The sequence below is a fragment of the Pithys albifrons genome, chromosome 1, assembly GCF_047495875.1.
Source record: "Pithys albifrons albifrons isolate INPA30051 chromosome 1, PitAlb_v1, whole genome shotgun sequence".
NCBI lineage: Eukaryota > Metazoa > Chordata > Aves > Passeriformes > Thamnophilidae > Pithys > Pithys albifrons.
The window spans coordinates 19,093,063-19,117,596 of NC_092458.1; the positions used below are offsets into that span (position 1 = coordinate 19,093,063).

General features: G+C 40.1%; 2 protein-coding genes across 6 annotated transcripts in view; one reads left to right on the top strand and one right to left on the bottom strand.

Annotated features, from left to right (window-relative positions):
* Positions 1-1,717, top strand: part of TFDP1 (transcription factor Dp-1) — a 42,820-nt gene extending 41,103 nt beyond the window's left edge. For all 5 annotated transcript variants that reach the window (XM_071572796.1, XM_071572884.1, XM_071572963.1 and 2 more), the window contains exon 12: positions 1,167-1,717. In XM_071572796.1, the coding sequence (XP_071428897.1) occupies positions 1,167-1,314 (148 nt within the window). In that variant the 3' untranslated portion in view covers positions 1,315-1,717. The remainder of the gene's footprint in view (positions 1-1,166) is intronic.
* An 8,365-nt stretch (positions 1,718-10,082) lies between these two features.
* ATP4B (ATPase H+/K+ transporting subunit beta) lies at positions 10,083-16,258 on the bottom strand. The gene is made up of 7 exons (XM_071569753.1): positions 16,147-16,258; positions 14,685-14,813; positions 13,367-13,480; positions 12,367-12,566; positions 10,996-11,052; positions 10,413-10,505; positions 10,083-10,244 (listed from the first exon to the last, which is right to left on the bottom strand). The coding sequence occupies exons 1-7, from the start codon at positions 16,256-16,258 to the stop codon at positions 10,083-10,085; spliced, it is 867 nt and encodes a 288-aa protein (XP_071425854.1).
* Positions 16,259-24,534: the final 8,276 nt, after the last annotated feature.

Genomic DNA, 24,534 nt, shown 5'->3' on the forward strand with positions numbered 1-24,534 from the left:
TAGAGTGATAAACCATAACTATAATTTAAGATTATTACTCATTGGTTCTTGCTGTTACATTCATCAAAAAGATGTCCCGTGAGCTTTGTGAAGCTGTAAAATGTGTCAAATATTCAATGGTTGGACTCTTATCTTTGAGGTCTTTCCTATCTAATTTATTCTGTGATCATGGAAATGTTGAACATTGTTAACAAATGCTTGAATTGAGTTCAGGGATGTGCAGAACTAATAATGGTGAGGAACGTGGATTGGCTGGATTAAACAATTACCAGCAAACATATTTTTGAAAGCAGTTTTTAATGATGAATGTCTTCCAAGGGAAATATGATTTCTGTGATTTTTAGAACAGTATTTTGTCAAGAATTTGTGTCCAAGTTTAATATTTTACCAAAAACTCTTGAGAAAGTAAACAGTGAAATAGATTGGCAAAAGAGCAAGTAGTCATATAGACAGGAATTTTTGGGCTCTATTGAAATAAAATACTTGTGGATATATTTAATTCATGTAGGAAAAGGCATTTCAGACCATGTCTGTAACAAGTGTGTGTGTCTTGGTGAAAAAAGATCCAGGAGATGGAGTTTCAGTGTGGAAATACTCTCACAGAGGGAAAAGTATGAGATGCCAAAGAACTTGTTTGTATTTTCTTTGATTTTAAACTAAAAAAGAAAAGCATAATGAGAAGAAAACAATTTAAAATTAAAAATACAGCACGTGACAGTTTGCCATGTAATATCAGGGATCTAAAGAGAAGCTAATAATTCCTCAATTGTCCAGGTCTTTCAGTCAAGATTAGTGGTTCTGAAAGACGTGGTTCACTTGTGATGCAAATAACCAGTGCTATGTAAAAATACTAAAGGGCTTAGATAGCCCTGTAGACTTAACATTAAATGTACTTTAGAATAAATCCAAAAACCATATTTCTAAGATGCCTATGAAAGGGTTTAATATTTACATTAAATCTAAAGGAAGAAACTTAATAAGAACCATTTCAAAATTACTTCAGACTGTTTCTGCTTTTCTGAGACAACTTGCACGTATATTAAAGACAGTTTATAAAGTGGCAGTGGCAGATTCATTAAAGGAATGGACTAGATGTGATTATATTTAAGAGCACAGTAAACTGGAAGAAATCACTAAGCAATGCCATCTGGCTTATTTTTTTTCAGTGACTTTTCCAATGGTGGCGATGGGATGTTGGCTACAAGTTCCAATGGATCTCAGTACAGTGGCTCCAGAGTTGAAACACCAGTTTCTTATGTTGGGGATGACGATGACGACGACGATGATTTTAATGAAAATGATGATGACGACTGATGCCCTTTGCTTGTAGACTATTTTTTGTTAAAATTCAGCAGGCTTCAGGAATAAATTGTTCTAGGGAGAAGTGTCTCAAATTACTTTGCCCCATCCCCCAAGGAGAATATTGGTAAGCAGTTCTGAGTTTAGAAATTGCACCTCTGATAAGCAAAGGATTGTTTTATGTAGGATATTTTTAAATGTGGTGTGGATGTGTGTTTTTGATACCAGTGTGTTAATGCAGAGACGTTCTTTACTCTTGTTTTAGGGGTTTTTGGTTTGTTGGTTGTTTTTTGTTTGGGTTTTCTTTTTTACTTGAAGGAAAATAAATTTTGCCCCAAATGTTCTTGCGAAGTTTGGTAAAGAAAATGTAGACACATCATTGAGAAATAAAATACTATCCTTCTGTGGAAAATGAATACACTGAATGGCAATTTATTTGGAGTGTATTTTGATTATGCCACTTTTTGAGGGATAGTGAGCTAATGTAGTAGTGTTTTTTGTTAATCATGCAGTGTCCAAAGAACCAGACAAGAAAGATACGTCCTACTTTTTTACATGTTAAATTCCAGGAATGTTGTTGTGAACTTATTTTCCCTTAAATTATATCTAACATTATGATTCCATCAAGTTTATATACTTTTCACTGTATGTTGGGACATATGACTTACAAAGTTTTTGGCAAATGTTTACTGCCAGTTGGTGCAGCTATATAAAATGTCTTGAAGGTTTGGAATGATTTATTGCTTATGGTAAAATTTGCCTGATTTCTTACAGGCAGTCTTTGGAAACTTTTTATTATATAGTTGTTTACATACTTATAAGTCTATCATATAAAGACATGTACTGAAACAAATGTTTGTATTTGTTTCATAAGCATCTTCCTGTAATCTATTATAAAGTTGAAATTAAATATAGAGAATGTTTTAAGTTTTTTAACTCAAAATTTGTCAATCATTTTTAATAGTTCATTTTTATAAAAGGAATTTCAGGGCAGGTGGTAGTCTTTTTAAATTTATTCACAAACAATTAACTGCACAAATACTGTCAGCTGCCTATTCTAAGACAGTAGTCTTTTTATTGAAACACAAATAAACTTTTCTGTAATATTTTATGGAATATAAAGAGACTATAATTGTTTGACTTGTTTAACCTTGGCACTGTTAGTTTTTATTAATAAAACGCGCATGGGCATTTTTAACAAGCTCTGTGGTTTTTCTAATTCTAGGGTTACTTTAGAACACCTCACTTCTTCTCGTCACAAGACGTAGAATTAGCTGTCTTGGGATACTTTATGCTACAGAGGGCCCACATTTTTTGCTTTGATTTAGTAATTTGCTCTTAGAGCTCTTGATAACTTATGATGCAAAGAGCAGCAACTTCCAGGGTATACTCTTCTTTCATGCTGCCTTCTTTCAGTCATGTTGCTCCTCAGCATGCCAAGCCAATCTTAGTGCTCCAATCCAGCTTCTCTGTTTAAAATCCTGTGCTTACTGTCCCAGCTTTTCACCCCATATTTCTCAGCCCTAGCTTTCTGTCATATATTCCCATGTCCTCAAAACAGATTTCTGTATGCTTCCTCCTTAAACCTTTTTGTTAGATCTCATCCTCTCCTCTCACCTGGGAGAACATATTGAACTGGCGCAGACATTGCAGGCTGCTGTCTGAGTCAGGATTTGATGCTTCCACAAATTCCAGGGAGTCACTGCAAAGTCTAATAACTGTGCTGTCTGTGGTCAGGGCTCCTGGATGGACTTAAGCATGTGTTTTTTCTCTAAGGGATTATGAATTGACAGACCTGTGGAAAGGCAGAGATACAGGTGCTTGCCACAGAGCAGTTGAAGCACACTGAAGGTTTTCTAATTGTATGAGACCTTGTAAACTTGAGTGAACCAAGCAAATCACTTTAGTGGGCCTGGGAAAACAGTTTTTGGGGGAGGGGGCTAATTGTATGCTTGGCTTCTCACTGAGGATGTCATTCTCTGCAGTGGTAATGCTGGACAAAGGTTGTTCTTGGGGTGGAGTCAGCTGATTCAAATTATCTTTGATGTTGAATGGCAGTTTTATCTGCAGAGGAACTTCTGACAGTCCGAGGCAATTATTCCAGTTTGTCATTGCCTTCTAAATCTCCAGTATATCATCCAAGATTTACCTGCAGAGGGTGAAGAGAGGGATGTCAGGTAAGGAGGGCTGAAAGCACCCAACAAGTTTCCTTTTGGCTCTTCTTGGTGCAATAGACTTCAGATGAGATGAGGTCAAGGTGGGAGTGAGAATGTGAAAAAACATACATTTTCAAGATACTACTTTTCTTGCTTTTGGTTGCTGATGAATCTGTGAAATGGAATTTGGAAGTTTAAGCATTGGAATGGTTTTGGGGCATTTTTTTATTTCTTGTTTCACATGATAATCTGGCAGTTATTTTTCTACATGATTCTATGATTCTTTATAACCTTGGTTTCAAGAGAGCTTTCTAGTAAAGGCAACAATCAATAACAAGAGAAATTCTATAGATTTTTTTATTAGTTGCTTGATTTCAGGCAGTTACCTCATCATAGTGTTCAGGTGAGTGAGGAGAGAAAAAAGACAAAATTGAGACTAATGGTGGAAGAGAAGGTTGAAATGAGGAAAGGAGACTTGAAATAGGAGGAGGAGGGAGCCTGTAAAAAAGGAACAGATTGTAGTTTAGGGTCTTCACAGAGGGTCTTCACCTTCTAAACAGAGAAGGTGTAAGTTGGAAGGAGTGAGAAAACAAGAGACTAGTCACAGACTGCAAAAACAACTGGTAGTAAAAACTTGATAAAAGAAAAAGGCAGAGAAGGGTATGGAACAGATTTAATAATGTCAGATGTGGCAAGAAAAGAACTGGTGGAAAGTGGAAGATTAACTGCATGGTTCTAATCTCTGAAAAGGATGGTTCTGCGGGTTCAGATGGAAAATGAAGATCAAAAGGAGAAACTATGCAAGAGGAAACTGGACAGGGAATTGTTAAGGAAATCTGCAGAAGTAAAATATACTGAAGGAAGTAGAAACTAGAATTCAGTTTAAGAAAGATTAAATTATGGTAAGGTAATGAGAATGGTAATAAGGGCTCGGTTTGGGGTAAAACATGACAGGAAGAGAAGTACTTTTAATTGCTTTAATTTTCCAGCACTTTTTTGTGATCTAAAGAAGAGAAAAAGTTACAAAGTGTGTATTTATGCCTCTGAAATGGTCCTGCAGATAAATCCTGGGAGCAGTGTACATATTTTACTCTTTTTTAAGTGCTACTGAGCTTTCAAAGACTTGTCTAGGAACAAGTTAAGAAGGATTTCTTGAACTGTTTCACAAATAAGCTGTTTTGCTTTTCCCTAGGAATTTGTTTTTCTTAACTAAAGAGACACAATTATGACTTGGAAACTTTTTTTTTAATCTTCAACGAGAGGTGGCAACAGTTGAAGAGAAATAAAAAAGTGGCTGATAGGATGCTGACTCTTGAAGATGAGCATTTATTAAATGGTTCTTGCAAGTAGGTAACTGTCACAAGATGCATTCATTTCTTTTATCAGTGAATACAAAGGTTGCAAAATCCTCATTAATGAGAAATCTGAAAATTGGATGCTGCTTTAATATAGGAAGGGCAAAAGTGAAATAAAAAAAAATCATGAGGTAATACTCCTGTTAATGGTCATTGGTAGAAAGGACAGCATACACAGTTTTTTCCCAGATAATTAATTGTTTATTGTAAGGGTTTCCTTTCTCTTGACTACTTACGAGAGGAGTAGTAGGTTCTTTTTCTTTACTACTCCACTGAGTTAACAACTTTTCTCCACTTACGATACCTGTCTGCTTCCAGAAAGATGGGGCTATTATTACACATGTTTTATTGTTAAAGCCTTGATTGTCATTCCTTTATTAGGAAAAGACAAGCCAGCACATAGAGAACAGCAGCTTTTTGTGTCAGTTTTCTAAATTTGGGCTTTAAGATTTTTCCAAGGGTTTTCTTTGGCTTCTCCTTGAGCTTTCATGAATTCTGGAGGGTTACCAAGATCCTCAGTGGGCTAGAGTACTTGCTCTTTGAGGAGAGGCTGAGGGAGAAAGAGGGACTTGTTCAGCCTGAAGAGGAGGCAGCCCCAAGGGACTTAATGGCAGCCTTCCAGTACTGCAAGAAGATTATTGCAAAGATGGAGTCAGTCCACACTGGTGCCTGGTGGCAGGATGAGAGACAACACACACAAGCTGAAAAGAGAGTGTCCAACTGGATATAAGGAATAATTTGGGGCGATCAAGCTGTGTAACAGCTTGCTCAGAGAGGTTGTGCTGACTCAATGTTTAGGGTTGTCAAGACCAGACATGATAAAAGCCCTGAACAATGTAGAGTCTGACCTCACAGCTGAGCATACTTTGAGCAGGGATTGGACTGGAGACAACCTGGGGTGCCTTCCAGCCTCAATTGCCATACTGATATCATAAAAGAGAGGGAAAGAAAACAAAAATATATTAGAAAATACCAGTGTTGGGAATAGACTAACAAGTGGGTCATTTGGCTTGCCAGGCTCTGCAGAAAATGTTTGGAAACTCAGCTCATCTTCAGAAGCTGTCAAAAGGTACCAAACTCCTGTGATGTAGAAGGTAGTTCAAAGAGCAGGTAGAAGTGAAGATTGTCTTCCTTTAAGATGAGATATCTAAGAAGCAGAAGGAAATAGATCTGATGCTGAGAGCACAATGAAGAAGGGCAACAACCAGCATGTGTGGGTGTTTCCTATTCCAACATTTGGTTGCCCTTGTAATTCTTGTCTGGTATGATGATGATTGTCACATAGCTGTGTCTGCCTTGCTCAGTTGTGTAGCTTCTGTCCTCAGGGAGACGTTCACAGTACGTCAGCACTAACCAGGGAAACATTAATCAGAAAAATCATGATGATTATTGATGCATAGTTTTGCTGTGATAAAGACACAATGTTCTGATGTGGAAGAGAACAAAGAAGAGAGACTGATGTTAATCAAAAATCGGCAATGTCATATCATTACAAGTGCTTTTCTTTGTTCTGATATGACCTTTTTGTTAAATTTTTGGATGTTTTGAACAATTCAAAATCCAAACCTAGGCTCAAAGGTTTGATCTTTTATCGTGTCATTCTGTGTGCATCATGGTATGTCACTGTGAATAGTGCAGTTTCATCAGCCCTAACCTGTCCGGAGAACTGGTCAGAGCATCTGCATTTGTAGCACGTTAAAAATAGAGCAAAGGTGCAGAAAAGTAAGGTTCATGTTCTTTTTTAATATAAACTTGGGAGAATTAACTAAAACACAACATGAAGCACATACTTAAAGCTTAACTCTCTTAAACCAGGCAAACATGGTAATCTGTACAATGCAACAGGGATCTCAATACTTCTGATGCTGATTTTTAATGAACCTTAAAATAGTAAGTTGGGACAGACTAAATGCTAGAGTGCCAGTTTTCAAAGTGAATCAATATCTGCCTGACTTTTATTACAGGTAAGAGATTAAAAACAGCTCTATGAAATGATGAGAGGAATTCCCAAGTGCAATAGCAGTGACATCGTTTGAGACCATTAAGCAAAGACTCAATTATTAATATGTAGTACTGGGCAATTCTGAAAGGTAGAGGGGAAAGCTTTGAGCTTGCTGTAGTCTCATAGTCAGCACAAAATCCTTTCAGGATCAAGGAGTTTCTATTCATTGTTTTTCTGCACTCTGTTAATTTTTATTAATCATTTTTAATAATAGATATTAGGACTTTATAATTCAATTATTGGCTTTATCAGTGCCATGAGTATTCATAAGAATAGGTGGAGGTGTGGAGAGGGAAGTACGTCTCAAAGCAACTGCTGTGTTTCTGTTTTCTCTGCACTGATCCTCAAGAGTTTTACTTAATACCTTTAATGGGTAAGTCTGGAAACTAAAACTTACTGGATATAAAAAAACACAGCATCAACGATATTAGTTTCATGGCATATTACTGCCTTCCCTGTGCCTGTTCTCCTGGCTAACCTCACTGTTGCACAGCTGATAGGAAAGAAGGCCTGAGTCTGGCACTGACAGGCACCCTGTTGTCTCCTGATAATGCCTGGCTGGCCCCTTTGCTGCTCCAGAAACACTGACTAACTGTCCACTCCTATTTGATGTCCTAGTTGATCAACATCTAACTAAACTCAGGAACTTGGTTTTACTTGCATTTCATTCTTGTATCTGCTGCTTCTGTTTCCCATGTAGTCCGACTTTTCCCCATTTATATTGTTTGATCTAATTGCTAATGTTTGGTCTATTGCTAATGTTGACACTGAATTTATGTATTATCTATGTATATGAATACATGTATGTATATCTATACATACATATGTGCATGTTCTTGAAGGTGTGTGTATCAGGGTATTGGAGATTTGTGATGGGAATGCCACAGTAACTTCCAGCTGCTGCTGTACAGCTGGCACTGATGGCCAAGGTATTCGTCAGTCTCCAGGGTGAAGGTGATCAGACTGGAGAGCTCTTAGACCAGACAAAGTGTGTCTTCATTTCCTCCCTCTTGTTGCTGGTGTTTTCTGCTTCTTGCCCTCTTTCCCCTGGATTCAGCTGCTTTTTAGCTTGTTTTTTTGCTTTTGCCAGTCATGCCTCTTGTGCCTTGGACAGGATGCCCTGCCCATTTTCCTTCCCCTGGGCTTATTTTAGTCTATCTTGTAGCTTCTGTCGCTTGGATGTCTCCAAAGTGCAGCTGTGCAAGCCTGTCTTTGCTGCTCTGATGGTTTCATTACTCATTACATGACATGCCTGTATGTAGTGTTGTGCTGTGCCATGCAGTATTTAGTATTACAAAGTATTTGCATTATGGTCATTCTGCTATTTAAATGTGCTTACATTTGGGGTTTGGACAACCTAATACTAACAACATGCAGATTGATACACTTAGGTCTTTTCTACTTCAGTTACACTAGCCACAAATCTTGCTCTTTGTTGTTGTTAATTCTAGTTCTGGTAAAGAAAGAGAATAACCGCAGATGGTTAAAAGTTCAAGAAACATCTAAGTTCAGGATGACAGTCTTTGTATGTAGAGAGCCAGATCTGGTGGACCTGCATACCATTTTTCTTTGCATCATCCTTTGGTCAACACGGAGGCGCTTCAGTCTTTCTATATTTATGCCATCAAAGGTCTTTTTGTGAAGCTGATTTAGGCTGTTCTTCTGAAGCCCTGTCATTGCAGGCATACAGTCTGTGGGAAGTTTGTTCAGCATCTTCCTTTGCTCTGGTTGTAGGGCTGAATAGAATGGGAGCTTGTGCTATGGCATTGCCTGGCTCAAACATGTGAACTGTAGATGCTAAATACATTAGAACACCAAGGGAAGAGTTCTTGGTTTTCTTGGTAATATTTAAATGATCTGTTTATAGACAACTTGGCATTAACCTTGAGCATGAGTTACTATTTTGTTATCAAAAATATTTTATTGTTTCCCATGTTATTTTGGAATGATGCACAGGGGAAGATTTGTGTTCCAACAAGGATATAAAATTGATGTTCATTGTCTCTTAGAAGAAGAGTAAAGTCCCACTGTAAAAACTGAAACAGGAAAGGCCAGGGGAGGAAAAAGAGTTCTTATATGAAGATGCATTTTCTTACTGGTTTTGAAATGTAGAATTTTACTAAAGAAGACTCAAATAGCTTTTGTGGTATTGAAGAGGAAATACTGCCCTCCAACAAGATTCTGTCTGCAAGCTGGCTGGCTGTGATCTGTTACATCTTGCTTCGTAAAATGTCCAGGCAGTGAAGGTGCAAAATGATTTCTTGGATATTCATCTTTTTTTTCTGTGCAGTGTTTATTCTCTGGCTGAAGCATCCTGGACTTCAGCTAACGTAACTATAGTATGCAGACACAGCAATCTTGTGTCTTTGTATAATACATAATAGACTTCTCAAATTTTAGATTCACTTAAAGATTTAGTGTTAATTTAGCATCTTCCAGATTACTGCAAGTAACCCAGATCTCATCAATGCAATATTCTACTGGAGAAAACAAACAAAATCAGCACAAAAACAGTAAACACAAAACCAACAACAAAACACCAAACAAAACCAGCAAAGAAATTACAACCTTTAATAGTTAAATGACCTGTTTCCTGGATGCAACTGAATGTTAGAGTCTTACCAGTCATTTTTATTAGGTTACATACATAGAGGTAAGTGGTACAATGAAATCTGTAAGCTATAGGGCAGATTTAAAGTTTGCTCCTTTTGCAGTCATTTCAACTAAAAATAGTCTGACTCAGCTGACTAGTACAAAAAGCCAATACATTGGGATACAGATAGTTCTAATATACTTTTGTAATTTATACGTCCTGTATGAGAGATTGAGAATTTTATTACTTGCTAGTATTTCAAAGTATTGATTTGTTTTTCTAGCCATCTAGTCATTTTTCAATATCCAAGATTTAGTATCATACATCAGTTATTATTGTTTGAACAATGATTGAAAATAGACTGTTTCGTTCTATACTTATTTTCTTTGAAGGCACAGCTGCACACTTTGGGGACAACTTGTTTTGTACAAAGATTTGCATGAAGACAGCAACGTACTGTAGCCATGGAATATTAAGCTATGTACATCGAGATAATCCTCATCTCCACACACTGAGAGTGATATCTTGATTTTTAGCCATACAGTCACCTTGCAGTAGAAAATGTCTCTTTGCACTGGAATTTATATGGGAACCATAGTGAGAAAATAAATATGGATGAATGTGATAATAGTTAAGTTTACTCTAAACACATATTCCAGAAGTGTCTCTCTTGCTGGTCAGTCTTCTATTTTCAATTTAAATTCCACTTTTCCTTCGTATGGATCATGAACATTATCAAAGGTAATTCCAGCTCCAATGATTTTGCACACTATTTTAAGTTCTACATTCCTTGTAATGTTGAGAAATTTCACAGCTACCAAAGGATTGCTGTAGCTGGGCTAGGAGGGGGGAAAAAAGAAGAAAATAATTTTACACTACCAATTTAAAAACAAAGTATTAAAAATAATCTTCTCTTGAGTTCTTGTAGGATTGCAGAGATGCTACATATGTTTCACCTTACACAAAGAAAAAGAAGAATATGATATTTAAATACATAAAGCACCCACCTGAGCTTTTTTACCATAGTAGGGGAAGTAGTGCAGGTTGAAGGTGCCATTCACGGGGTAGTAGTCCACCTCCAGCGGGCGAGACTCCTCATCCTGTTGGTAAAATAAGAAAGGAAGATGCTCCATTGGTGAGGAAATGTCAGCCAGCCCGGGGCAAGCATTTTGCTGCTGCTAAGTGAGTATTAAAGCTCATGTTCAGCAGTCTGTTTAGTGCCAGTCTTATTTTTATTTTTCAAATAAAAGCAGGAATCTCCAGCTGTTACTACTGCCAAGGAAAGCAGGCAAGTGTTCTTTAATAAAAGTTCGGTGAGATTGACCTGCTGAAATGTGTGAAGTGCCTGAGGGAGCTGCTCTGAGGCAGAGCTGAAAGCAAACAGCAAATGTTCTCTGCAGCACAGAAGAACAATTTTTTTGGTGATTAAATAAAACTTTTTTTTCTTAACATGTCTGCTGGTGCAAGAAATTTCACGGAATTGAGAATATTCCCACTATTTGCGATAGTATTTCTGGTCACAGCTGCACTTTTCTTGCTCTCAGAGCTGCAATGCTTGACATTTGTGAGACTTGACCTTAACACCCTTACCACATATGTGCAGTTCACCCTTGGTGCAGTGCCATTGCCAGGGAAAAACTTAATAATCTGAAATAGAAAACACACATTTCATCATCTTGCAAATTTTTTTGAGATAAAACTGAGCAAACAACTGAGAACTGAGCTTCAAGTGATGCTTAATGTGTTTCTGCATAAGGCTCTGTCAAATGGATCATCTCATTTTGTGTGCCTGGGTGAAAAACTGTTGTGGCTGGATGTTTAGGAAGCAGGATTTGGTGCTGCCGAGGATGGGCTCCAGCCTGGCTGGGACAGGTAATGCTGCACATTCTCCAAGTCCAGCTCATTTACCCACAGGTACCACTTGCCCTTGCTGATGTCCAGGCAGCCAGGGGTCTTTTAAAACAGCTAGTTATGTGTCAATAAAGCAAAAGCTGAATCTCTGTGCTTTTAATTTTAACCTTTGTAGAAAACCTTTGTTTTGGCAAAAAAACCCCGTGGACTGGTTTGATCCTACAAAACTAGTGGTCACATCCCCTGGCAGCAAAGGCAAAAGTAGATGAAAGCCCCCTGGTCACTCTCCGTGCATCTTTGACCTGCTGAGGCCGGTACCCAGTCTTGCTGAAAGAGGCACTTTGGGGAAAAGCCCATGTTTCACCTGCCAAAATCAGGGGCACAGCTCTCCTCTCACAGGGCTTGTACAGATTCTTGAAAATGTCTGAGGTGCAAGCCAGACAAAAAATCAAGTGATTTTGTCTATCAGGGAGTGGAAGGAAATTGGAGCTCTTCACTTTCTACCAAAACTGAATTAGAAGGCTCAGAGATTTACCTCAAAAGAAATATAAAATGTTTATGCCTTTGTTTATGTCGTGAAAAAAATTAAAATATGCATAGAAAATTCACTTCTTCCACTCTAAAAAATGTATGTTGGTTCTTTTCCCTGGGAAAAAATATCCACCAGGTTTGCATTCTGCCTTTATAAGCTCTTCTAAAGATTTTCTTTGCAGCCTGGAGAAATAAGGTATCACATCTCTGAAACCAGTTACTGTCACATCCTAATGCTCAGCTGAAGCCACAGGACTGTGGTATTGCAGGAGGAAACTGTTGTGTGTAGTAATTTGTGAGATGGGAGACACTAACAAAAGTAAATGAAAGCCAAAGCTGTAAAGAGTCAGTTCAGAGATCACTGCCTGTGTTACTTTCTTAGGTTAAGTAGGTGGTGAACAAGTCTCAGGATTTCTCTGGTAGCTCTGGAAGCCTGTCAGGAAAAAGCACATGATTTTTGATTCTCAGTAGAGAGGAGAGTTCAGAACCTATGGCAACAGAACTCAGCAGCTCTCCAGTGGAGACTCAAACTCTTCTCAGTGAATTCTTTCCTTCTCAGCACCTTGAGGTTGTACTTACCCTGTTCATTTTTATAATAAAACAGGGTTTTCCTTCTGGAAATCCGAAAGTTGGGTCTGTGATGCCAGAGCAGTTTTGAAGCATATCTGAGGTAAATTTGCAGGATAGTTTTGTTTTATTCGGGCCATCAAAAGTGTCCTGGATGAAGTATGTGTTATTGGTACAGTTGATGTTCAGATGCTGAGCCGCTGGCGTATATGCTAGATGTGTGAAGGAAGAAAGAAAAATTCCCCTCTGAAGTTTTTCATATGCAAATTATACATCCCAACATCAGTCTAGAGGTTCTGTCATGGGAGACTGTACTTCAAGTGAAGGTGGGGTTAGATGGAATGTGGGAAGTTTAAACTGTTTGGGCGTTTGATTCAGGTTTGGATTTTTCTAGAATATCCAAGCAAAAGAAGAAAAAAAAAAAGATGAAATTGAGTTAAGACTGACAATTTGTGTTGATAGCACCACATAAAGTCAGTTTCAAATATAATTTTTTTCAGTATGTGCATAAGAAACATGCATAATTACAATATTAAGGCTCAAAAGGAATATAAATGTGCTGAGACATGAACAGGCAAAGGGAGCATCTAACCTACTTTGACTGTACTCTCTGATGGCACCTTGCAATGGCTTAACAAACTTTTTATGGCACTTTGATGTTTGTAATCACAGAGAAATTAATTAGATTGATTTAGATGAAACTAGTTTTGAAGACCTTTTGTCCTCCCCCTTCCTTCAAACTTTCTATTGGCCTATTTTATTAAGGCTATTTAGGATGAAATAAAGTTTTGAAGCAGGGCTCTGATTTTAATAGACATGTTTTCATATTTATACATTTGTAGATTCATGAGGTCATGTTCTCATCCCTTTCAGAAGATACACTTTCCGCTCAAAATCTAGGATTTGAGAAGGACAAATGTAAAATGGAGGCACTGACTTAAGGTGCTCAGACCTAATACAGGAGATGGGTCAGCACATTTCTTCAGGATTATTCAGGAAGCTTCATTTTTACCTGTCAGAAAAGTGTGAAGAGTTGTCACTAAACCTTCCCAGGTTTTGTTGTTGGAGACGTTATAATAAATTTGTAGTCCTCTATCTCCATAAACATCGGGTCGTATTATTACACCTTCATGGGGGAAGAAAAGAGAATAAAAAGCAGAAGAGAAGTGTCAGGCACAGATTTGTTTATTTAAATTGACAATAGTGATGGTGCTACATCAGGACTCATCATAAGTGTAGTAGATCCTCAGGCCTTGTTGGAGGATTTAACCATGTACAGAAAGTACCTCAGCTGTGAGTTGTTCTACCAAAACTCTAAAGCCTCTGCTGCTGCTAAACTCTTCTTTTTGTGTATATCTGTGCTGCTATAAGAACAGCTTGTAAAATCATTCCAGCAAATGCACTGGATTTCCTCAGGGCTTGTTAATAATAACAGTCACATCAGGTTAAAGAAACAGACTATATGGCAGCAAGAGGAACAGCTTTTGAAAAAGCCACATTTCATATTTTACAGGAATTATTTTCCTAGCAGACACCAAAACTACTGAATACTGGGAGAGGAAACTTCAAAATACAACGTCTGACGGAGTAATTTTTAGGGCTACAGCTTCTAAAAAGTAATTTTTTCACTCCCATTATGAAATCAAGCTGTTTTAGCAGTGTACACTGATGATCTCCCCTGTCTCTTTTGATGTCCCACAAATCTTTATTCCTAATCCCACAAGCCTTTGCCTTATTTTTACTTATTTGACTGCAGGCACAGGACATCCTGCTGGGAAGGTATTTCTGCTGTCCCAGGGACTTTCCATGGTGCTGGCATGCATAGAAATACCCACCCCAGGCTACTTGCCCCACTCCTCTCCCATCTCGCTGGGCACCCCAAAACCCTCCCTTGTGCTTGTGGGATTGGAGCAGAACCTGGGCTTTCCCCAGGGACTGACCCTTGCCCATGGGGAGAGGAGGTGCCCTGCAGCCCATGGTGTGACTGCTACAGGCAGGCACTAATTGTCTCAATAGCATGATGAAATTAATTTATCTCTCTATATTTAAATAGATAAAATATATATATAAAAATATATATCTAATTTTAGATTATATAATGTATTCATGCATATAAAATATATTAATATATAAATTAATACTTTAAATAAATGTGCCAATATTTTTTAAAGCCTGACAGTGGTTTTAGGCAGAGGTTAAACTTCGCGGGGATCATTTGGGCAGAATTGGCCTGATTTATTCCACACTGGTCTCCCCTCATGCCTGGCCTCTGCCAATGCCTCTCAGCCCAGTGCAGTCCCACACAGCCATTGCAGGACCCCTGGTAATACCTGGGGACTTCAGCTGGTCTTGGTAATCCGGCTCGTATGGATTAATTGTCCTCATTAAAGAATAAATGGAGAGTGCGAACAGCCCTGTCATCACCACGTAGAAAGCCAGGTAGTAGAGGCTGATCCAGACTGTGAGAAAAAATGAGGACAAAATCTCATTTCTCGAGCAAGGCACAGTGATCCCTCTGCAACCGGGAGCACCCTGACAGCAGCACCATCTCCTTTCCACCCTTGACCTCAGGGAGGTTTTCCCTCTAAATGGACAGTTGTTTTGGATCATTTTCTCTACATTCGAAATAATACTGTTGTAAAAATAATTGTTCAGTTTTACAAGGATTTTTGAAGTAGTCTCAGATTATTTAAAACTTAAAAAATTATGTGGCTTCTTGAAGTAACTTCACATATTAAGACCATTTATCTAATTACACATAGACTAAGCAACACAGCCAAGGCATTTCTGTGTTATGCTCCTTTTGTTATTCAGATGACAGTGTTTCAGGTGTGTTGATTTTAGACCTGTATCACTTCACTGCCTATTACAGCTGAAATCACCATCAGCAAAATGTGTCATCTTGCTATTTTATTCTGGTGTGACATGCAGAATAACATTGTGTTTCTGTCTGTATATGCATAAAATCTTACACAGGGCTGATGCTCTACAAACAGCCCATGGTTGTTTTGGGATGGTTGGTAGAAACCTGTCCTTGTATTTATCAGTATCTCATAGCGCATTTCTCTCTATCCATTGGAAAGGCTCACATTTCAGTTGCATTTTCTGTAAGATTCTGTTTTTAGCAGTGGCCAATAAGCTACACTCACAGGTTTCATGGCAGAAAAAAAAAGTCACCTGGAAACCTGCAGCTACTCTTACAGTTTGTGTGAAGAGCAGGGATCTTTGTTACAGTGGTTCAGACTGCCCTTCCCAGGATGTAGATCATAAACACATCATCATTGTAGACACAAGTTTGGCTATGGGAAGGGAGGCTCAGCTGAAATATGCACTAACACTCAGTGACAGAAACAGAATCAAAGCTGACAATAATTCAGAAAGGAATTTCAGAAAAACAGAACTTATTTCCAAAGAATTGGACAAACCCCATCAATTAAGCAAAATTCTCCACACATGTGAACCCCTTTTAGTTAGCAATGTCAGAACTGTACTGTAACCATCACCCTTAGCTATTAATGAGATAGCTGTTAATGCGTTCATGTTTCTCCTTTCAAAGTATTTGGTTTAAAATCACTTTAAAGTCATCTTACATTTAGAGGAACTGCCTGGATCTGTGGTTTGATCTACTTGATCCAGCTTGTAGGGCCACCCAAAAAGGGGTTCAAAAGCATATGTGAGAACTGATTGCTTCAACGCATCAAGATTGTGTCCCATTCATTAGGACGACACCCCCCCTACACAGTTTTTAAATACACCCAAAGGAAGAGAAGATTCTTGCATGTGAAAACCTACCCCAGTTAATTAAGGACCTTCCCATGAAGAGCTTTGTTTCTGGATTCCACACAAAACGACGGAAATTTTCCATCCGTTCGCTGCAGGTCTTTTTTTCATTTAAAGTCGCCATTTTCTCACAAAAGTTCCCAAAAATTAATCCTCCTTTGAAACTAAGAAATTCGACTGGTGCCCAGACAGCCACACAAGAAACTTTGGGTTTTATACCTGCTTCTCCACTGAAGGTCACCAAGTTTGTTTCCTGTGCCAATGAAAGTGTGCTCACCACTATCAACCCAGTGCAGATACAATTCTTCATAAAGGGTGTTGATAATGCTGCCAGCTGAGGCTGGCAAGGGGATGTTAGTTCCAATCAAATGCCCTTCTCCTTTCTCTTGAGTGCCTCAGCAGGTCAGCAGAGTTAGGCATTTTTCCGAGTGCCTATGGGGTTTGCGATAGACTCAGTGTGATAGCTGTTATCAGAGCAGATAAAGCAAAGCAGAGCACGGTTCTCTCTGGCTTTTCTTCCAATTAACATGCAATTAGTGAATGTGGTTCTCCCACTACAATCTGTAGACATTTGTTGGCATATAGGGTATTGCAGGGAGAGTCAGCGGTGGACAAAAAGCAACAGAGTTTCCCAGTGTTTGCCACATGGTGCAGCTGGGGAAGGAAGGTGTTTTTCTGTTTCCCCTGGGGAATGTTTTCGGGTGATCTCTGACAGTGCTAACTCAGCTTTGGGGTGTGTATAATAAAGGGTTTGCCATACAATTATGTGGTGAGGTGGAGCAGAGGACATACAAGTGCCACTTAACCCCCTTTTCTATCTGCCATAAAATCCCCTTTTCTATCTGCCTTAAACCAAAGGCTGTGGGACATTCAGAGGCAAATGCCCAACCTTGAACTCGCCCTGTGCACGGAGAAGCAGGACTGAAAAGTGTTCCCAGCAGCTCCCCATGTACATGGAAAAGGAAAGGTTGCCCTCCCAGTAGCAGAGCCAATGAGCTCTCTAAATGCCTCCACTGCAGGGGAGCCATTCCAGGCTTGCTGGTGTCCTTGTTGCTTGTCACAGTTGTTTGCTATGCTCTTACTTTCTTGTTGAATGCCTGTAATGTCAAACCTCCAGAACTGTCTGGTGAATTCCCCAGGGCCAGAGTTTCATCCTGATACCAAATTTATTGGCATGCCTTATCTTACACTCACTTCACGGGACATATGATGGGAGCAAAGTCTTTAAAATGGGAACACATATAAGGTTAGCTGCATGGTAGTTTACTGTAATAGTCACCAGATTGGGGTGATTTGTTCTCAGATGATGAAATAGAAGTCAAGCAAAGTCAGAGAATAAGATTTACAAACATTTGACTAATTTATGTTTCCTGTAAAAATGAAAGGAGTATCAACATAAAGGGACTTTCAGTGATTACACCGTGAGCTGACCAATACTCAGGACAAATGCAGGGTTTTTTTCTAAAATAAGAGAAGGAGATTGGGCAGTGGCCTGAAAATAGTGTCAATTAAACAGGTGCCCACAAGTTAAAAGGCTTGTGAAGGATCCCACCTAGCAGTTTCAGAAATGGGAACAGAGCTATGAAGAGACAGGGAGAAGAGTGGAGTGGGGAGTGGGGCAAAGCAGGTCCTGAACAGGATTTAACTTTTCCTGTGTTGAGCAGGAGCTTTTTGTGTGAGTCCAGTGGAGAGAAGTGACTGGACTTGGTGAGATGTGGACTCAGAGGCTTTTTGAAGACAGAACACTTTCTGCACAGCTTGCAGAAAGGTGATGGTCTAACAGTACACAGACTTCAGAAGACAGCTAAATCTAAACAACAAATTAGTTATTAATAATGCAATTAAATCCCAAATTACATTTAAAAGGAAAATGTTGTTACTTCTGCTTTCTCACAGTGAAGATGATGTAGAAATCAGCAGGGCACAAGTGTTTGTACAGGAGGTGAAGTGGAGCTTCTCAAAATTTAAGAGATTGTACTCTGGTGAAACTGAGGTTGAGAATTTCATATGCTCTTCACTCTTATATCCCATTTGTTCTCATCTGTCACTGGGTGGGGAATCTAAAACTCTTCAGTAGCACTCGCCCAGGTGTGGCTGCATAGGGTGAGCGAGACCATAAAACCAGGAGGACAGAGTCACTTGCAAGAGTAAGAGAAAGGCACACGGTAACTCAATGGGACTGCATGGGCAATGGGAGAGAAGCAGCATCGACTTCTTCCATCCTTTGACAGGGTCAAAGAAATATCTCTGGATTTGTGTATCCCAGAACAAGCAGGAAAATGTTTGTTGAAGGAAAGGAAAGCCAGATTTCAAACAAAGGAGGAAGAGCCTGGCTGCTTTTAATGCTACTGAAACCTACACATAATCTGCTAACCTAAATTCAACACTGTTGGCCATATTAGGCAAGACTAAGGAAGCCAAATTATTTAAATGGGTGATTTAAATTGTTTTTCATTATTTCTAAACTGGGGTTAGTACAGTTCAGTGAAAACTGAAAATGCAAATGCAACAAGTTAACAGCAGTATCTACAGTGAAGGTAAGAATAAACGAGAAGAATATTGCAGCTGAATATCTGTTCTGACTAGAAGCTCCAAAAATATAAACTAGATAAATGCATTAACCACATTAATATAAAAGGGTAAATAGAATTAATATAGCTTTATTATATTTTTATTGTATAATAAGCTATGTACGTAATTTCAACTGATAAAATACATAAATATATTAAAACAAATAAATTACAAAAATGCATTTACATCAAATACGGAAGTAAGAAAAACAAAGTCATATAATAGTGGGTGGTTATATTAAAATGGTTTGTCTCTCATATTTCTCCTCCTGTATTGGAAATTGTTAATGAAAATGTCAAATATTTCTCAGTGAAAATGAAAGATGCCAGTATTTAGACCAACAATGATACATTAGCACATATGACCTGAAAAACTTGCATTTCATTGAAGAAATCACCAGGACTTTTGAACCAGCATTGAACTTAAACACCAGGCTTGCTTGTGGAAGTTGTGCCATTGATGCCACCAGCCAACTGCATGTAGCAGTTGCTTGGTGCTTGTAAACAGGCACTTCCTATTTTACAATATTTGGATAATTGCAGAGGTGATTTTTGTTAAAAACTGAATTTCATTTGCATGATTTCTAAATATAGTTAAGGACATGGGATCGGCTAGAAATAATTACTTGTTAAGTAAGCACCTACTTTTGGAAGCTATCTGCAAGTTCTCTCCAGAGCCAAGCCTGCCTTGCCTTGCCTTGCCTTCCCTCTCAAACTGTCTTCATAGGAGAAAAAGAAGGAGAAAGTTTTCTCCATGATGGTTGTCACTGCAGGAACAGAAGCCCTGGGTGGATGTGCAGTCTCCATCCTTAGAGACACTAAAACCCCAGCTGGGTGCAACCCTGCCCAGCCCACTGTATCCTTGGGGCTGGTCTTGCCTTGGGAAGGGGTTGGACTATGTGAACTCTAAAGGTCCCTTCCCACACAGACCATCCTATGATCCTAATCTATTTTAATTAACAAGATGCAAAGCAGAAGAAGACACCTCACACTGAAAATCTGCAATAATGTTATTATATGGCAATACTTTGCATTTCTGTATTTGCCACTTCCAGGTCTGTTGCTGGAATTCATGAGGCCACTGTGCCATCTTCAGTGTCACAGGAATGACCTGAAGTTGGAGAGACTACAGCCCTGGTCAGAAAGGATGGAGAAGCCCTTCAACAGCCCTGAGCAGCTGTGCTTCTCTCTCTGAGAGCTCTTGTATTGCATCAAGTCAGCACAGCAGTAGCTGTCAAACCCTCGGTGGCTGCTCTGCATCAGGCCCATCAAACCTCAACGATCATACATGTCCACCACCAAAACCCAAACCAGCATCATCCTCCTTTCCTGCCCCTGCAGAGCTCCTGGCAGCACATGGAGAAGAATTGGTTCTTCACCCAAGGTTTGTGGACCCTGAGGTCTCTGTACCAACATCTTCCCACCACTTTGGGAAGGGTAATTCAGAAAAACAGGCCCCATGCCCATGAGTATCCATTCTCTGCACAAGGGTGAACTCTGCTTAAAAAAATGATTAGAAAAAGCTAAACCTCTCAGGTTTAGAAGGCAGCACAAGAGGAGTACACCACATTAGAAATGTCCTATAAGCACCACACTGCCAACTGGTAAGTGACGTCTGCTATTTTTTAATTTGCTGCTGCTGGTCTAAGCTCCCTCTTGCTTTATAATCCATCAGGATTCATCCAGTGCCTGTTTTCCTTGTCCACACGTGCAGGGCTTCCCATTAGCATCCATCACCACCCTGATGCCTTGGCCTTGTGGCCATTGCAGCCAATCCTGGTCCCATTGCTGTGTCAATCCCTTGACCTGGAACTTTTTGCTGTATTTAATGTACCTGGAGCTGCTGAAAGGGGGATTGATATTTGCTGTCCTTGGCTGATGTTTAATGCCTGTTGACTTTTGGGCTGGCCACGGAAGAGAAGGACAGCCAAGAGGGAAGGTCGTGCAGGGGTCTGGGGTGTGGCACGAGGCTAGAGGTGATACCATGGTCTGGCTTCCCCTTCTGCACAGCCCAGGCATGGCTGCGGGGAGGGCTAGGCAGGCTCATTGCACTTTCCCTCTCTGGCTGACCTAGGTGCCAGCAGGTCAAAGCCTCATCTCAGGGAGACCCAGACTCTCCAAAAAAGCAATGGAGAATGTGTTTGCAAGAGCCACACTGCTGTGATTAGAGGAAGCTGATTTATATTGTCAAAGACCGAAGTGAAGCCCCTTCTTCTTCAGGTGGTTTGCATAATTAGCAAGCTTGAGTAATAAGCTTGATGGCCACTTTTGGAGCTCCTAAAAGGTTAGATCCCAGCTGAGATGCTGTCTTGGAGATGTTACACGCCTTGGCAGGCCAGGCTTGGCTTTATGCTGGGCTCCTTACATGCCATACCAGCTTGACCTGCTTTAAGTTCACCTGGCACTGGGAATTCGGTGTCAATGTTAATAAAATATTAACTTTATTTACTTGTGATAAGGGTACCAATTCCTCCCTCTTGTGGAGGCTGTGCAGGAGGTGGTGGTGGGGTGGAATATCAGGAAGAACAGGTTGCTGCCTGCTGTCTTTCTGGAGCAGTGCCAGCACCACGACAGGGAGTCAGCCTGCTGGTTTTGGGTGGCTCCATGATGCTGTCTCTCCAAGCACCATGATTTCACCCTGTCTCCCTGAAGGAGGTATTCATTTTGTGCTGCCTTGGTGATTTTCCAGAGCACAACATGGACTGTGCTGGCTGGGAGGAGAACCCACCCTGAGGGAGGGACCAGTGGACCTGGGGCTGGTGTAGCTGGGGCTTGCCAATGGGGTCGTATGCTAGGGCTGGCATTTGAAGTTCATCTGCTGTGGTAAAAGTGAGGTTTATGCCTTTCTCTTTGGCCTATGACTGTCATGTATTCAAAAGTCAACAGGTGATTGGATGTACCAGGCTTGCTCTGCCTTTCTAATGGAGAGGACAAAAAAAATACTGAAAATTTCTGAAATATAAAATTTAGAATGTAAGAGAATACCAGAGCCTGATGATGGAGCACAATGAAGGGGAAAAGATGGCAAAGGGCCTTGAGGAGAAGCTGTATGAGGTGCAGCTGAGGGCACTTGGTCTGTTCAGCCTGGAGAAGAGGAGATTGAGACCTCATTGCAGTTAAAACTTCTTCGTGAGGGGAAGAAGAGTGGCAGGGACTGATCACTTCTCTGTGGTGACCAGTGACAGGATCCAAGGGAATGGCCTGAAGATTTGTCAGGGGAGGTTTAGGTTGGATATTAGAAAAAGGTTCTTCACCCAGAGTGTGGTTGGGCACTGGAACAGGATCCCCAGGGAAGTGGTCACAGCACCACACCTGACAGAGTTCAAGAAGTGTTTGGATGATACTCTCAGGCACATGATGTGACTCTTGGTGATGGTTCTGTGCAGGGTCAGGGGTTGGACTCAGTGATTCTTGTGGGTCCCTTCCAACTCGTCACATTCTGTGATTATGATGCTGTTGGAGTTCAGGTTTCTACTTAGTTTCAGAGTTTGGGGTATTATATATGGGGGTGTTTTTTGGTCTTGTGTTGGGCTTTTTCCTTTGCTGCATTGTTTCACTAACAATCCCTCTCATTTGTCTCTCCCCTGTATTTCACAGTTTGACAAAAGAAAACATGTTAGCATTTTTTTCAGGTTTGGGGAGTACAGTCATTCTGTGTTTGAAAATAAACACATCAGATCTGAAGTCTGAGCAACTCAGGGCAAGAAAACAGTAAAAACATGGAGTTGTCCCACTGATTCCAGCCTCAGGGAAACTGCTGGAAGGGAAGATGTTGGCAAAAGTGCAGTGTTCGGTTTATGATAGCACAGCATGGTCAGGGCTGTGGAAAATGCAAAGCAGCCTCTTTTCAGGGCTTAGCTGCTCTCCACTTTTCTGTCCTGCTCCTGTTTGTCCAAAGGCTGCTGACATACCATGAGCCCTGCCCTCTGCTTCCTCTCTGCATCCTGAGAATCTAAAGGAAATTATTGCTATGAAAAACTTCTAAAATGAATGCAAAAGTAAACTTAGCAAATCCCAGGGATGTTTCTTTCAGTCAAAGCCTGCTGTTTTGGGAGCAACATACTAATTCTCATGGTGTCTTTCAGATGATGGTGAGTAACACTGGGGACACTAAACATCTCTTGAAACGCCTCCAGCAGTTCTGGCTTCATCTGCTTCCACTGAAGGGCTATCTCCATCTGCACAGGCTATCGCAGGCCATAGAGTTTCATGCAGTGTTGCAAGGGCATAAGCCACATGCCCAGCTGAACTCCCATCTGCAAAGCCGCACCGTGGCTCTTGTTACACTCAAAATCTTGTTCATGGACAAAAGGGATGCTCATCAAGTAAAGCCAAGAATGTATTAATGACATAACTGAAACCCTAAGAGTCTAATCATTATTACTCCAAATCTAGCTGTTACACAAAAGAATATTGCTGTTAAAACCATACACATACACTTTTAGCCTCTATTCTTTTTCTAGATGTTCCATTCCCCCTTCTCCTTTTTTCTGGGGTCCTGAGGTTGCTGGAGTCTCACTGATGGGGCACTGTGGGTGGCACGGATAGCCAGAGGCATCCCTCAGATGAAGAGAATTCCCACCACATCCAAGTTAGGTAGGGCTCAGCCTTCAAACTTGTCCAGGTGTGTCAGGCTGGGCTTCTCCCAGCCTGACCTCACCAAGGGTGTTGTGGCACTGTCACCTGGTGAGATATTGCTCCCTCTGACCTTTCACTTCTTCCTTTATGCCTCCCTACATCAAAGACTGTTGAGATATTGCTTAGCCAAGCTATTAATAATTTAATAACTCTTAAGTCTTACTTCCTAAGCCAGTTCTCTTGCACTCTGCCATTTTCTTTTGAACTCTTCCCAGCTTGTCAATGTCTAGGGGGTAATAAGGTGTCCAAAAGTGAGTGCTGTTCAAGATGTGGCCTCACCAACCACAAATCCTCTAAAATCCATGGCAATGTGCCCACTGGCTTAGCTTTACTTTGGAATCTGGCCAAATAGAGGAATACTGCTTTTTTCAGCTCCATAACATGATGTCTCAACATGACCCACTCAAAATTACATAGGCATTTTTTTTAACACAGCCCTATTAAGTCGCAAATTCACATATATTTACTATTTAGCAAATACTCCAAACTGCTTTGAGTGCTGCTTCTTCTCAGAGTTCTCCTCCCATCAGATTTTAGCCATTCAAATATTTGCTTTGTATCTTGTACTTTGCCACAGTGCAATCCATGTTATTTTCTGCTCAGGTTTCTAATCCTGCCAGACCTTCCTGTTTCTGTTGTCAAAGCCTGCTGTAGATTGGCTGACCATCTCTCTCGCCTAAATTGCAGGTATATGTCGACTCTCAGATTAGTTTTTAACCAAGTTACAATGCAGAGTCTTTGTCTTAATTGTAATATACCTTGATTAGTTCAGATGTTTGGACTGAATATGGTTCATTTTTAAATGGACCTCATTTTTAAAAGACACCCAGCTCAATTCCTGGACCTGGTTTTCAGAAATGTACTCAGCTGCTCAAAGTATGTCTTCCCAAGACTCAACAGTTTTCTTACACACTAGGGACAAGACATCAGGAAAACTGTATGCAACAGCACTCAACAGTTGCCATCTGCCATTCACATCTGCCATCACTACCTTGTTCTGATGTAGCAAGTCTCTATTACAAATTATATCCTTCCAATTCATAAAAGCATTCTTCAGCTTCTTCTAGGTAATTAATTACACTACTCAATAAATGCATCACTAACTCAGGTAGTGATGTAATGGTAAGGAAGTAATGAAGTATCAATTCCTTACTAAACTTACAGAGTAGGGAGAAAGATTCCTTGGTTCAAG

Bases quoted from the DNA above. Each gene is read 5' to 3' on its own strand.
- ATP4B (XM_071569753.1), bottom strand. From the start codon at position 16,258: ATGGCGACTTTAAATGAAAAAAAGACCTGCAGCGAACGGATGGAAAAT. The intron at 12,567-13,366 runs GTAAAAATGAAG...TCACACATCTAG, and splicing joins TCTTCACACTTTTCTGACAG to CATATACGCCAGCGGCTCAG. The intron at 11,053-12,366 runs GTAAGTACAACC...TTTCTATTTCAG, and splicing joins TTATTATAAAAATGAACAGG to ATTATTAAGTTTTTCCCTGG.